The sequence below is a fragment of the Arachis hypogaea genome, chromosome 15 (genome assembly GCF_003086295.3).
Source record: "Arachis hypogaea cultivar Tifrunner chromosome 15, arahy.Tifrunner.gnm2.J5K5, whole genome shotgun sequence".
Taxonomy (NCBI): domain Eukaryota; kingdom Viridiplantae; phylum Streptophyta; class Magnoliopsida; order Fabales; family Fabaceae; genus Arachis; species Arachis hypogaea.
In genome coordinates, this window is record NC_092050.1 from 979,287 (window position 1) to 995,844 (window position 16,558).

The 16,558-nt window shown below is 32.9% G+C and overlaps 2 protein-coding genes across 2 annotated transcripts; one reads left to right on the forward strand and one right to left on the reverse strand.

Moving 5' to 3' along the window:
• The first annotated feature begins 8,062 nt into the window (after positions 1-8,062).
• Positions 8,063-9,243, forward strand: LOC112747404 (uncharacterized). The gene is made up of 3 exons (XM_025795394.3): positions 8,063-8,363; positions 8,745-8,900; positions 8,982-9,243. The coding sequence occupies exons 1-3, from the start codon at positions 8,329-8,331 to the stop codon at positions 9,175-9,177; spliced, it is 387 nt and encodes a 128-aa protein (XP_025651179.1). The 5' UTR covers positions 8,063-8,328; the 3' UTR covers positions 9,178-9,243.
• Positions 9,244-9,271: 28 nt separating this feature from the next.
• On the reverse strand, positions 9,272-9,784 carry LOC112747403 (putative gamma-glutamylcyclotransferase At3g02910). Its single transcript, XM_025795393.2, has one exon. The coding sequence runs from the start codon at positions 9,782-9,784 to the stop codon at positions 9,272-9,274; it is 513 nt and encodes a 170-aa protein (XP_025651178.1).
• Positions 9,785-16,558: the final 6,774 nt, after the last annotated feature.

Sequence of the window (16,558 nt, forward strand, 5' to 3'; positions counted from 1 at the left end):
TCCAGCAGTTCCAGCAAATGATGGCAAGCAATTGAGGATTACGGTCAGCATTTTTCAACGGGTTAAGTATCTCTGTTGATGCAGTCCACCATGTCCAAAAGTCGTTAGAACTCTGAGGGGGAAGACAGTCACGAAGATAACTCTGAGACCATACGTCTTTAATTCTAGAGCAATCGATCAAATAATGAGTGACTGTTTCCGTTGCTTCATGACAGCAAGGGCATATTGGTGATATAGATGGGATGCGGTGATGAATCTGAGCAAGCACCGGAAGTCGGCCATGGAGAGATTTCCAAATAAATAGCTTAATTTTGTGAGGCAAGTTCAACTTTCATAGATCAATCCACGGCTTTTTCTGTTGCATATAATTAGGGCAAAGCTCCAGAGGCGGATGATAAAATAAATAGCCAATTCTGTAACCTGAAGTTGTATTATATTGTTTGGATTTGTTCAAATCCCATTGCAATTTGTCCCTACTCTGCTGAATTTGAACTGACAAAATCTTATTTGCAACGTCTTGGGGAAATAGTTCTTGAATGAGATTCTGATTCCAATTTCTAACTTCAGTAATTAGATCTTTAACTCTTGGAAACAACTCAGAAATAGCCTGTCTATTTGGCATGTCAGAAATCATTAAAGGATACGGAGGAGGCAGCCAAGGATCCTCAAAGGTTCGGATATCCTCACCAGTACCCACAGCCCAATTAAGACCTTTTTCAACAATCTTTCGGCCTTCCAGTATGCTCCTCCATCCCCAAGAAGGTAAGACTCCAATTTCTGCCGTTATAGCATTACCATTGCTAAAGTATTTACCTCTTAAGATTTTGGATAATAAGGAAGTAGGCTGTGTTACAAGTCGCCAAAACTGTTTGCCTAAAAGCGCCAGATTTTGGATTCTGAGATCTTTAAATCCAAGGCCTCCTTCTTTTCGTGGGCGAGTCAAAGTGTCCCAGCTAATTCAAGCCATCCTCCTTTCAGAACCTTTTTGTCCCCACCAGAACTGAGAAAGTAGAGAGTGAATTTCTGAAATTAAACCATCAGGCAACTTGAAGCAAGACAATGTATAAATAGGAATAGCTTCTCCCACTGCCTTAAGCAATATGTGTCTACCACCTGACGAAAGAAGATTGCGCTTCCACCCTTGGATTCTTTTCCGAACCTTTTCTTTGATCATACTAAAAGAAGCCTTTTTCGATTTAGAGACTGTAGAAGGCAAACCAAGGTATTTATCCTGAGCCCCAATATGATTAATATTCATAGAGTTAGCCAGTAGTGTACGAGTAGTGGACGGAGTGTTGTGGCTAAAGAATACAACAGATTTATTAAGATTTACCCTCTGGCCACTGATGCTTTCATAAGAATTCAATAAATGCAGGATATTTGAACATGCTTCAGGATTAGTCTTACAGAATAAAATGGAATCATCAGCAAGCAGGAGGTGGTTGACCTTGGGACATCGCATATGTATCTGAAGACCCTGAATTAGTCTATTTTGTTTTGCCTTGTGTAGCAAGAAGGAGAGACCTTCTGCACAAAAAAGAAAAAGATAGGGGGATAGAGGATCTCCTTGTCGAATACCTCTATTTGGTTTGAAGAAACCATAAGGTTGTCCTTCCACAATAACAGAATAAGAAACAGTTGTCACTAATTCTCGAATCCACATGATCCATCGAGAGTCAAAACCAAACTTCTCCAATATAAACCAAAGAAAGTGTCATTCCACCCTATCATATGCCTTACTCATATCTAATTTTAGCGCCATTTCATTTTCGAGACCCCTTTTTTTGTTCTTCAAGTAATGCATACACTCGTGAGCAGTTAGGATATTATCAGAGATTAATCTGCCTTTAATAAAAGCACTCTGCGTAGGGCTAATTAGTCTATTCATCATACTCTGAAGCCTATGTACAAATACTTTGGAGATAATCTTGTAAAAGACTGAAGATAGGCTTATTGGTCTTACCTGAGTCATATCTTTAGCATCAGAAATCTTGGGAATAAGACAGATCTGAGTGTGGTTAAAACCCTTCAAGATTCTGCCCCCAGAAAAGAAGTCTTAACTGCTCGAAACACATCACCACTAAGTATGTTCCAGAAGCTTTGAAAAAATTTTGCTGTCATACCATCATCTCCTGGAGCACTTTGAGGATGAATGCTAAATGTTGCGCGTTTCACTTCCTCCATAGTCACTGGTCTTTGAAGCCTACGGTTCATGTGAGCTGTAACCTTAGGTTCAAAATCAGTAAACAGAGGTTCAGGGTTCTCATGACAAGTGGAGGAAAAGATGTTCTTGAAATAAGATTCAGCCACAGAAGCAATACCAGCATTTGAAGTAGCCACTTCACCATCATTGCCAGTTAGTTGCCAAATTCTATTCCTTCGGGTTCGATTTCTAAATTTCTGATGGAAGAAAGCTGTATTCTGATCACCAGATTTGAGCCATTTGACTCTAGACTTATCTTTCCAATAAGATTCCTCATTTTGCAATGCTTTTTCAAGTTTGTCCTCTATTTCTGAAATGATGTCGCCTCCATGAATTCCTGCTAAACGAAGTTCCTCTAATTCCGACTGTAGTAAATCAATCTCCACCTTCGAATTAGATCTGTGTTCTTGCTGCCATTTGACAATCTTATGCCGACAACGCTTTATTTTTTGAGCTAGGATATACATGGCTGAACCATCAATCTGTTCATGCCAAACCTCTCTAACAATCTGGCGTATTTCATCATTGGAACACCATCTTTCTTGGAATTTGAATTGGCGTTTAGATCTCTCAGTTCTCGGATTAGAGTCTAGGAGAAGAGGGGCATGATCCGAGCCTGATTCTGACAGTCTAAGAACCGTTGCATTGGGATAGAGTTGCTGCCAATCAACTCCTACCAGGAATCGGTCCAGTCTTTCCTGTATCAACTCATCACCCCTCCGTCTATTTGACCAAGTGAATGGTCTTCCGACCATACCAATATCAATAAGGAAATTATCATCAATAAAACTATTAGAGGTTTCAATAGAAGAAGGAGATTTAGCACCCCCACCTTCTTTCTCCAATTGATTAGAAATGGCATTAAAATCCCCCCATTAACACAACCTTACCATTGTTGGGTGACTGAAGTTAATTCAGCAAATTGAGTCATTCTATGTTGATCATTTGAACTGAGATAAACACCTAGAATACCATATGGATCATTAGAACCAGCTGTCAGAACTGATGCCACAATGAAAAATCGACCATGCTGTAAAATCTGAACAGTGCAACCATCCCTCCATGCCATTGCCAAACCCCCTGATAATCCATCCGGATCTACAATAAACCATTCCTTGAAATCACAAGATCTTAGTTTTCCTTCAACTTGTCGAGATTGATTTTTTGTTTCACAGATAAAACCAACCTCGGGGGAGTAGGATTTGCAAATCCCTTTAAGATTGTGGATTGTCAGGGGTCTCCCCAAACCCCGACAATTCCACGAGAGCAGTTTCATATTTCTTTGGGTGCCAGTTGAAGACTGGCACCCTCCACCGTCATAGCAATTATATGAGGGTTTTGAGTCTCTGATTTGTTGCTCATGGTGTAGAGAAAATCAGAATTGGTATTCAATGATTCCAAAGAGACATAAGATATTGATGAGTTTGGAAAACTCCAAATTAATTTTTGTGATGAACAAACATTATTAAAATATCTAATTACAAAATTATTAATACAATGTTATTTGATTATATGCTAATTAATAATTTTGTAATGCAGGAATTGAATTGGGCCGAAAACAAAATAAAATTTATTGGTACCAAGCCCAATGTTGGTGAATGCTTCCATGCCTTATCCGAATCCATGAAGCATATGAAATGCCTAAATGCTTCCAACGGATTCCAACTCACTTTTTGAAGGATTTGAAATTTAATTAAACTAGCATGGGGAACATGAGAGAGAGTGTGATTGACATGATGGTGATCATAATGATACACGCCACTCTAAGCTAGGGAAGTGGGACTTTTAATTTCATTTCATTATTACCCATTAGTTTGAGTTCAAACTTCTCTCTTCTCTCTCATCTCTTTCCTTCTCTCTTCGGTTAATACACAGGAAACAATGGCCTCCATGAAAGCAAAATGGAGCTACCGAAGCAAGGGAAGAACAAGCTACAAGACCATCAAGCTAATGATGGCAAGAAAACATATTAAAATAAAAAAGAGCTGTGGCTGAGATACTCACCAAATATGGTTAGATTTGGTGAGGTTATCTTGAGCTTTTCATGCTCAGAATGGATATTGAAGATTCGGCCAGCAAGAAAGATCTTGGAGGCGTGACTTGTCTTCGTTTCTGATCAACCACAACAGGGAGTAGCTAGAGTGGCGAAGTGATGGTTGAAGGCAGAGATTGAAGCAGATGAAGTCATCATCATCATGAAGCATCAAGGGCCAGAAATCCATCTTGGAGAGGAAGCCAAGGATGGAGTGCTCGGATTGATGAAGAGTGATGACCAAGGAAGGACTAGAGGTAATTGCATGTTGGGTTTTGCATGGTTATCTCTTCTCTCTCTGTGTGGCCGAACCGGATCTGTTTCTTGAAGGAAAAGAAGTTAGGCTTGGGTGTTGGCTTCAAGTGTGGAGGCTTCCCTCTTCTATAAAAAGAGTGAATAACCACTGTTTGAAGCAAGGAGTAAGATTTGAGAGTGCAAGGCACAGAGTTCTCAGAGCTACCTAAGCTAGCAGTTCTTCTTCTCCTTCAATGTTTTCTGTTTTGTATTTTTCTGTTTAATTTTGTCATGTCTTGAGTCTCATGGAAAAAGGCAAACAGTGAGGTTTGTAAGAAAAAGCCATAGAGCGAAAAAAGGCAGAGAGTGCAAAATTAAAAGAAAAAGCCATAGATGTCCTAGAGTTCCTTTGTACATCTGTGTTGTGTTTCATGATTCTGTGGGAATCCCCTTGTAAGTTGGGTTAGCACTTTACAAGTTGTAATCAGATTGATTATAGTGAAATTCCATCATGTTTGTGATGGAGACTGGATGTAGGCTGCACTGCACTTAGCAGCCGAACCAGGATATATCTGGGTGCAATCTTCTTCTCTTTCTACTCCATTTCTATTTTCTACTACACATGAGCAAAAGCCAGAATTATCTCGTGCCAAGTGACGAGACAAAACAAAAAGTCTCGTGGCAAGGGACGAGACAAAACAAAGTTGCTCGTGTCAAGTGACGAGCAAAAACAGAAAAGTCTCTTCTGAAGGTCAGCAAGTGTTAGCACCGAAAAGGGGGCTAAGATTCAACCCCCCTTCTCTTAGCCACTGAAACCATCAGATATATATGGAATGAGTGAATTAGAAAATGGAATGAATTAAAAGAGCAATGAACTGGGAGAGAAAACGAAAATTAGGGAGCTAAGTGGAAAAGAAATTAAGAAAAAAAATAAAAAATAGAAGAAGATGGAAAAGAGTTTGACGAAGAAAAGACAAAGAAAGGTGTAACCATGGAGGCGGCGCAGTGAAACCCTAGCAGAGCGTCGGGCGCTAGATGAAGAGTACGTACTCCCACTTTAATTCTGATCATGTGCAGAATTTGTTGATTATGGAAAAGAGTGCGTTCATATACGATTTTATTAGATAGATAATGACTTTCATAAATTATGTAAATAATAAATTTTAAAATTGATTCAATAAAATAAAAAATATTTCATTTTTAAATTACCTCCTAAATCTTAATATTAGGATAAACTATCTACATACCTAATGAATTAAATATTCAGTCATTATTAACCATAAATAAATAAATCAAATAAAAAAAATAACTATCCAATTAAAAATAATAAACATAATCATCTGTATATTTATTAAATTAAATATTTAATATATCCAATTTAATATTCTCATTCTCTATCTATAATTATATATATATATATATATATATATATATATATATATATATATATATATATATATATATATATATATATATGGACACCGCTATGCCCACTATATTGTTAATACATTATACACCGTAATTTAATTAGTCATATAGAGAAAGAGAAAGAAGAAAACAAAAAAGGTTAGATGATCAATACTTTTTTATTCATTAATATTTTAAATTTGAACAAATACTAATTATTTCTTTTTTTTATCCATAAAAACATGATATACATTAACAAATGAAGAAAAGAGGGAAAATGGTAAGAATTGTAAAGAAAAAAAATTGAAGAGAACAAGAAAAGATACGAAAATGAAAAGAGGAGGAATTAGAGGAATCGACGTATTTGAGAAAAAGTGGACGTAATAGGGTTTTAAATCTTATCCTAATTTTATCTATGAATTTAAATTCCTTTTCATCCGAATTCTATCCCCACTTTAAACCTCAAACCCAATCTTATCCGATTCAACTCACAAAAAACAAATTTATTTTCATTCAAATACAATCTCTAATCATTTCACCTTTTATAATATCAAATATTGGTTATGTAATATTAGCAAATTGAACTATAGCACTAAGTTAGGATATTAAAACGGGCTAAATTGACTAGACTGGTCCTCCAAACCCGTCAAAAAAATGAGCAAATAAATATTAAAGTATTTTTGAATCATAATCGGAGTAAAAATAAATAAATAAAATAAAATAAAATAAAAGAAGTGAAGAAAAAGATTGAACTAACCCTGTATCTTAGCCCACAATATATATTACAATTGGAATAAAGATGTAAAAAATTAAAAAATATTTTTTAATAATTAAAATTCACTAAATATAATCAATTAACTTGTGCTATTTTTATTAAAATTAGATCAGACAAATCAGTTTAGCCGAAAAATCAATAAATTAAATTTTAAACTAGTCTAAATTAATATTTCTGTTATATAAAATGATTATAATATTTCTATTATAAAAAATATCTAAAATGCCTCTATTATATATATATATATAGTCATTTTTTATAAAAAATAATATTAATTTAGAACAATTTAAAATTTGATTCACTATTTTTCGATAAAATTAATTTGTTTGACTTAATTTTGACAAAATTGACACGATTTAATCAATTATATATATTAAATTTTAATTAAAATTCACAGTTATATATCACGTAAGTAGTATTTGGTCTTTAAACATGCAAGTAAAAGCATCCCATCCCAAAACAAGTAAATAAATAGAAGTCCAAATATGCCAAAATTCAAATAAATAATAAAGAGTATATCATTTTGGCTCTTAGACAAAATTCATTTTTTTGATAAAATGACCCTAAAAAAGAATGAATGACATTTTTGGCAGTCCAAAAATAATTTCAATTTGACAAAATGGATCAAAGATATACTCAAGAAAGGATTTTAGAAATCATATTTCAACACGCTTTTTTATAACTCTATTTAGAAACTGATGCGAGTTTCTTCCACAACACTTAGTTCGTTAGCTAGCTTACTAATAATTTCTAGATGCCCATGCATAATTTGTTAATTGTACACATCTGTTAATAGTAATATATATAATTATATTGGCAGTATTATATTTTGGATGAATCGTATATTATAATATTATATGAAAAGAATAAGAAGATCAGACGCATCTAATAGATGAGTTAAGAAGAAAACTTGGTGTTTTTAATAATTTCTATATTATTTGTCACATGTATAGACGAGAAAGTTCCTTCCAAAGAGAATTCAATAATAATGGCTATTAATATGCATACGATGCACTAAGGTAGTGTAACAAGAAAACCATATGTTCTTTTATATATATATATAAGAACATAACAGTTGTTCATGATGAGAATACGAGGAAAACAATTAGAAAGTTCTTCTAATGAAAAAATTGATAAAATGAGAAAGTAAAAAATCAATTATTTTTAAATTAAAGTAGTGAAAATTATACCATATATATAATAAAAGTTACAAATTCAACCCTAAGTAACTTCTCACTATTGGTTTACTCTCTTGATCTCCTTGTTTTAGAGAATTTTTTTTCTGACCACTTCTATGAACCATTGAATCTCATTTAATAAAGAACAAATGATGCAATAAAAAAAGTAGTAATAGAATTTAACAAATTAAATAGAGAATATATAAATATATTTCTATTTTCTAATCTTTGATAGGTTCAGCAGAATTAGTGGCTCAGAATGATTGATTGTATTGTAGCCATAGACGGCAGAGAGGGAAAACATTTTGCCTTTGTTCTTTTTCTACATCTAGTATGGACAGCCAAATATCCCTTTCACGAGCTTCAATTATTGAGCAACGGAGGGTATTTTTGGGTTTACAATGTACTCACCCCCAAATCCCAATTGCAATAGCATATATACTGAAAATTGAAACTAAAGCCCACAAAAACAAATTTCATAACTTAGGGAAAGCAGAGCATGGAGGCCATCAAGGAACAGCAGAGTAGTCTCAGGTTTCCTTGCTCTAGCTGCAAATGATTTTTCTATTTTACCTTCTCTATTTTTTTTAAATAAATTTAATTTATCGACAGTGTATTTTAAATTCTTTTGAAATAATATATTTGGTTTTAGCTCTATACCGTGTGTTTAATAGCGTATGGACTATAGAGAGTTAGAGACCCTTGTTATTGTTGTTGGAGGGAATGGATCTTTTCGGGTGGGAAAAAAACTGGATAGTGTCTAGTTTGATCTCACCATCCATTGTTCTCTCTTTTATTAATTTCTGGTCTCATTTATAGAATTAAAGATGAGAGATCACACTTTAGTCTTAACTCTTAAGTAGAAACCATTTAGGCAAAGTTATAGTTTATAAATAAAAATTGTTCAATGTGCAGGGAAGGAAAAGGGGAAGGTCCAACAGATAAGAAATTGGGGTTAGGGAATGTGTACTGCAAGATGGGAGAGGGATGGACATGCGTGATAACCAAGACTGAGGGCCCTGATGCTGGCAAAGTTTTCCTTAAATGCGGTGAAAATTGCTCATGCACAATGTAAAATCAATTCTCTAACTAAAATCTTATATATTGGTGTTTGCATGTGTGTGAGTGTGACCAATTAAATTTGGCGTGCAGTGATGGTGAAACAGTGTCAAAGGAAGTGAACTTGCCACCTGAAGTTGAGATTGGGAGCGGCAACCAAGCATTTTGCAAGTGCGGCGAAGGGTGGAGCTGTGTCATATACAAGACTCAAGGCCCTGAGGCTGGATCCGGCAAAGGCTTTGCTGAATGCGCTGCAAAATGCTCTTGCTCTACTAATTCATCCATTTAATTACGAAATCAACTTTGTACTAAAAGCAACTATATAATAAAATGTGCACTCAAACTGCTTAATTAATGCATTATTTTTCATTTACACATCATAATTAACAACTAAGAACAAACTCACGAACCTCGTCAACGGCATTGCTACCAGGTTTTCTGTTCTCTTTCCTCACATACTCCTTCGCTTCTTCAACCCCATACTCCTTCAGCCCCACCTCCCCCTTCTTCTTCCACAGCCCTTCCCCAAACACTCTCTGCACGAAATACGCCTCTGCCTCCACCGCGTCTCCGCCGACCTCCGCCACCCGAACCGGCAGCCTCTCGTAGTGTCCCACACTCAACCCTTCGAAATCATCCAGAACAGAGAGCGCGCGATCGGAAACTGAATACACCTCGCCCTTTACCCGCTGACCCGACCCGGGAAGGTTGATCAGGTAGGGGATTCCGTTGGGACCCAAAACGAGTGGGTGCGCCTCTTCGGTTGAGTATGATCCAACTAAAACGGCGTCGTTTCCCGCCATCAGTCCCTCCATCAGGGGGTAGTTTGGTAAACCTCGCTTTAGGGTTCCGTACACGAATATCAAGTGGTCTCTCTTTTCCACGCCCACCACCATGATTGCAGTGAACTAGCCAAGTCAAAGGACATACATTCTTCTTATTTTAATTCAGAATCGATTATTGGTCCGTTTCTTCTTTCTATGGGCTTTTCAAGCCCAAAATAAACTAGGCCTTTTCGGAAAAAGGAGCCCATATAACACTAACGTTCCGGCCCAAGTTTTGCTTGTTAACTAGAGTATTACTAAGAATCTTTTGAAGATAATAAAATTTGGGCCAAAAACGTTATGCCCACCGAGTTTCAAGATTAACAATGCACCCAAATTACAAAAAGCTAATGTAATTGATTTTATAATACACATCATTTCGATCTAACCACTGAAAATTTGTTACGTTATGTAGCACATGCATCATGAGACTATAGTAATTGAATAGCATAGTCTTCAGTAGGGCTGGAAGTGAAAGCTCGGCTCACAAAAATTGAGTTTGACTCACGGCTCGACTGATTAACAATCGAGCCTATTTTTTAAGTTCAGTTCACCGAAAGCTCACGAGTTGGCTCAAATAATAGAAACATAAATACATAATCTATAATTTTATATCAATAAATTATAACTTATATATTTTAAAAATATTTAAAAAGATCAATTTTATATATTGTTATCTATCAATAAATTATAAATTTTTTATTTATGTCCTACATCAAAATTATATGTAAAAAATAAATATAAAATTTTAAATAATTAAGATCATTAATATATATAATTATATAGTACTATTTCATATGTATGTATATAATATTAAAAATATAGACTAAATGTATATAGGATATGTGTATTAATAATTATATATATATATATATATATATATATATATATATATATATATATATATATATATAATCGAGTCAGCTCACGAACTAATGAGCTGAGCTTATCCAAGCTCAAGCTCAGCTCATTTAATTTATGAGCTCAATTTCAAGTTCAAGCTTGGCTCACTAGTTCACGAGCTTAGCTTATCGAGCTATTAATGAGTCGAACTCGAACTAGCTCATGAGTTGCCTTGACTCACTTCCATCCCTAGTCTTCGGTCATCAAAATTAAGCCCCACCGCGATGCCATGTAGCCATATATAAGTGGGAAAAAAAAATAAATCAGCAAGTATAGGGAACTTGATTAATCGACGCATAGTGGTACTGTCAAATAAAATAAGGCAATTAAGGATGGTGACCAGGCATGGGTACAGAGATTTTGCGTGGACGAAGTTGCTTTGGTGAAATAAAATATATGATATGATATGATAGATGGAGAAGGGGTCCCATAAATTAGCGGTACTATATATGAGCACGAGAGATTGGAAATTAAAATCTACTGTTCCAAACTCGTACGTGGTGGTTTAGGCCATCACACGCGTACACAAATGTAGTCAGAGATTAAAAAGGAATGAAAAACCTATCTTGGGGATGATAGATAGATAGATAGATAGATAGATGAAGTGATGCAGATAATAACCCTTCACCAACACCAACTAATTTCTTTCTTTTCTTTTTTTATGCTGATTTGATTTGATTGCATGGCAGAACAATTCAATTATTGAGGGATAGATCTCTGATGTTACCGTTAATTTGCAGGCAATTGCGTTTTGTGGTTTTCGTTTTCGTTGAAAAAAATGGTTAGGGTGAACTAATAATATCGTACACTAAGCTAAGCTACTATATATAGTTTAATTACTGATGAGCGGTCTTTCAATCACGTAACATATACTAACCACTATATTTATGTAAGTAACATAACAGAAAAATAAGAAGGGTTATTCAGGCACAAATAGTCCTCCAAAAAAATAAATGTTATTAGACGTTTTTTATATTGTCAATTTACCAATATATATATTAAGAAACTAAATAGTAATGAGCTAAAGACTCTAACGTGGGAATAAATAAATTTATTAAGTTAATTATATTAGTTAATTATAATAAAGAAATACAAGTCATATATTATTTAAGATAGTGAATTTTGTGTTATGTATTAGTTTTACATCGTCCAAATTATGAAGACTTATTTTTTTCTACTAGTATAAATTAAATATCTAATGTATCTTTTATTTATGAAATAAAGTTGAAGATGATTTGAATATAAAATAGGATAAGTCTAGGGGGTCAGCAATTTTATTGCATTTTTGCCAGCATGTAACCAGTAGAGAAAGGTGAGCCATTGGATGAAATCTCACACCAATCTCACACCATCAAATCATCATTGATGGCTAGTTGATGGTTACTAATCACAAATATTACTGGCCCCCTAACATTGCTCTATAAAATAAGTTGGATGCTTTTTTTTTTTCTAAACTCTTTGAAAGTAAGAGGTACATCCTTAACTTAACCAACTAAAATAGATTTATAACTATTTTTATCATAGTAAAATTCCTGACTTCATCAAGATTAGTGACCCAAGCGACATACTCTTAACATCATTATTAATTACATGATTCACCGTCTAATTTTCCTTCATTATTAATTACATGAGAACTTTCAAAGAATATGATAGTTTGAAATGTCGAAGCTATGGTTTGAGTAATACTGAAAAGATGGGCGTTATTTGTACCATGATACTACCATCACTGACCCATGCACGTTTAATTGAAAGGCTTACTTCTCTTCTAAGTTCTAACTGTCGAACAAAGACGGATATCATTTATCGTTTAATTGACTAAAAACTAATTTTATATAACAATACATGTATGTAATAATGCCTCTATTGACCTACCAAAATATTTATTTATTTTAGACTTTGAATTTAGCTTCTTCCTTTTAATTTTTCAAATTCATTAAAATGGTTTAAAACTTAAAAGTAGAGCGTATTCGTCATTCGTGTGCGCATGTCTGTCGTACCCATTGGCACGCACGGATTTCATTGTCCTATAAACGCGATCCCACTTGAATAATTAGAGGAAGGAATGCAGAATGCTCTTTACGGTTTTAACACAAAAACTTTTAAATTTAAAATGTCATAGTTTTAACATTGAAAGTAGTATTTTGATACTTTATAGTAAAACATGGTTATAAAGTAACAAAAAGAATACCATGATGTGAAGTATTAATTTTTTATTGGTTAAATCATGAAACGATACGAGTGTAATTAGGAAATAAATCCACTCAATTATTAAAAAAAATTAAAAGTATAAAGTGTAAATTTTAATCTATTTTTTTTCATATTTATTTTTATTCATAAAATAATAAAAAATTATATTTTATTTCTTCCATTATTAAAAAAATTAAAAAGATCTATTTCCGTATAATCTATAGGAGAATGAAGCGGGAGGAATTGTTGAGGTGAGTATGGACTAAGTAAAAAGGATTCACGTGGTGAATGGGCCAGTTAGCACATGAGATGTCGTGGTTGAGTTAGCATAGCTTGTGGCCCTAAACCACGCAACTTAACTTGGATTCATCTTTGGCCCCTCACTTTGCCGGATTTCACCCTCGATAGTAACAAATCACAATTCATCAATTTCCACGGGAGGGGTGCTTCTGTAATTTGATTTGCATCTATTCCGTACATTATATCATACATTTCGATAATAAATAATTCTATTCCAAATCAGATATCATATACATTTGTGTATAAATAAAAGAAAAATAAACATTTAAACGAAAAGAAGAATATTGACTTATTATTAGTGAAAAAATTGAATTCTAATTTTTTTCCTTTATTTATCTTTTATGGTAGAAATTTATACAAATTTATTTTTATATAAAATTAATAATTAAAAATTATTAAATAATAATTTAGTTAATTATGTCAAATTATCTATCAAATTTAAATTATTAATTTCACATAAATACAATGGTATGTAAATTTAGTCTTTTTTATTTTATTTTTTTTTATTCAAACTTATGAATAAAAATTACTGCGAGAGTAAAACTCAATTTCAAATGTCTTTCAGTATTATTATAGAGTCATGCTAGAAATAGGCTATTGAGTTAAAAAATGAACATTACCTATACTATCCAAAATAACCATGATTTTGGGGTTCACCAAGGATCGAACTCTATCTTTCGGATCTAGAATTCTGATATCATGTCATAATATCACTCATCTTAAAAGTTTTAGCTGATGAAAAAAGATAACACTAATGGTTATATTTCTAATACTGAATCAGACATCTCTAAACCTCTATTGTACACATTTTACAAATATTTTATTGACTCCCTTTACTTTCTGTTATGTTATTATTCGTTTTCCCATACACTAGATATATTCCTTAGAAGAGAAAGCTGTGGGTACAATCTTTGCTTTTCAACTAAAGGTGAAAGGTAACTTGGACAAGGTCTTTAATTAATTAATATGGTAACCCTTCCCAAAGAAAATGATTGCCAATTGCTTCCTCATGAGTACTTTATTACTTTCCCGATGAATCATGAACCCAATCTGGTCAATGCATATGGATATTGGGATCCACCAATAAGTACCTTAACTAATTTCTTAGCTTGAATATGATGAAAATTCAAATCATTAACTCGCAGTGAGAAATTAAGGGATTTGTTAGATGAGAGAGTCTATATGGCAAGGTACATACACATCTTTTTCAAAATTTAATTCACGATGAAGACTAAATATTAGAATGATAAAGCTTTTAGACATTGGAGTTTTACTATTATCACTTAATTAATGATGATGGGGATGTATGGATATGAATATATGATACAATAATGTAGGTCAATGCCCAAGAAAAACTTCTTTTGTTAAAAAAAAAAAGCAACACTACTAATGATACTTAACAATAATGATTATTAGTGAAGTAGCATAGCTAGCTGCTAATTTCTTTTTATATGATTAGCAATCAATTTATTGGATTTATCATTTCCAACTGAGTCCTATTGTACAAGGTTGAAAGGGAAACATCACTTTGAAGTTCAGCTCATCAAACCAAAGAATGTGTCAATTCAAAGAGCATTCAATAATGAGCCTGATCACTGAAATTAACAATACATGCATGGTGCAAGTGTTTTATGATAAAATAAAAGTTAAAAACTCAGGTGTAGTCTACTTCACGTGAAATTGATAGTTGAGAGTCGTTAGATAAAAATTTTGTCAAATCAATCAAATCATCTAACAGCTCTCAACTATCAACTTCACTTGAAGTCGACTGTATATGAGTTTTTACCAAAATAAAAAATTTCAAGTACCGCAACCGCATTATTATTTAATTTTGAAATTGTTCTTTGTTTATATATCCTTTAGGAAAAATAGGGAGCGAGGACATAATTGTTCTGCTTTTACTCATCCAAAGAACAATTTGGTCAAAGAACCTACTAAAAAAACTCTACTATACTAAAAGAATAATAACCAAACTATATAGTTCAATTATTTGATCAGTAAGTCATCACATACATTATTGTAACTTTAATGATTATTTTTTAATTATGTTATTTTGTTGCTGATGTGGCCTTGATTGTATATCTACCATGCATATATAATTCTCTTCACAAAGTATAATTGACTCAGATTCAATCAATTTCATTGTATACTAATTTTTTTGTTACATTTAAATTTGATTCTTTCCTTTCTTTCATGCTATTTAGAGCAAGGTTTCAATGGCTCCAATCGTTCCCATCACCACAAAAAATAGTAATCTCTCGTGACATTTAAAAAAAAAAACACAATGAGGATAACTGCACAATTTGACAACAACTAACTCTATATCATCAATCATTAAAAAAAAAAAACAAATCACTTCATACCATTGAGTTTTTTTTTTAATATAAATCCAATGATAATAATGATTACTGTTGTTGAAATTTATGGTCAGATTTAATCCAACAGTAAAAATCCTGATGGAAAATATTTCCATAAGATTTTTTTTATCTTTACTGTTGAACTTTTTTCACAATAAAACTGCTCGAAGTTTTAAAAGAATTTGTGACAGTTTTAAATTCTTATAATTTGCTACACGAAATTTAAAAAAAAATTACCCACAAAAAAACTAAGACTACAATCCTATGCCAACACGAATTATGAGATAAAAAAACCACTCATCCACCGCCAATAACCAAAAGTAGAAATTCAGGATATGCGAAATTAATAGCCTGAGAGTCTGCAGATGATAATTTAGTCAAATTTATCAAATCATTTAACGATTCTTAACTATCAACTTCACTTAAAATTAATTACACTTGAATTTTTGCTATAACCAAAACAAACAACCCAAACAAAGCTAAACCTATCCTCTCAATTTGAATTTTTATAGTTGTTTTAAAATTAACCAAATATATACTTGAATCCAGAGCACCCATAATCCCAAAAACCTAGCAGAACCCAAGTACAATTTAAGCACAAAATCATGTTGCGTATTCAAAAGAAATAATCCTTTTTGTGTTCACAAACCTCAAAGAACGAACTCAGGTAGCAAAGGATTTTTTTTTTTAAATAAATAAAACAAATATTTTATTTATAATATGCGTAATTTCTAAACTATTTATCAAAATGTACCCTAAAACACATTCCGAATACGATGGATCCGTGACAAAAAAAGGTTTGATCCTAGGATAAGTAACCACAATATTTTCTTGAATTATGTGCATCTACTCTCCATAATTATTTAGAAGTCGCAAATTCGAGACTTACTCCTAATTAAAACAATTATGCGCATACTTATCCTGAAATTAGAGTTTATTCATTATTATTATAGATAATTTAAAATTGTATTTTATCATATATTTTTTAATTTATATTTTATTATAATTTATATATACTTATTTAATTATAACTACATCAATCGATTCTATCAATGACCTATGAGTTAAACTAGATAATTCGATGACTCATGAATAATTT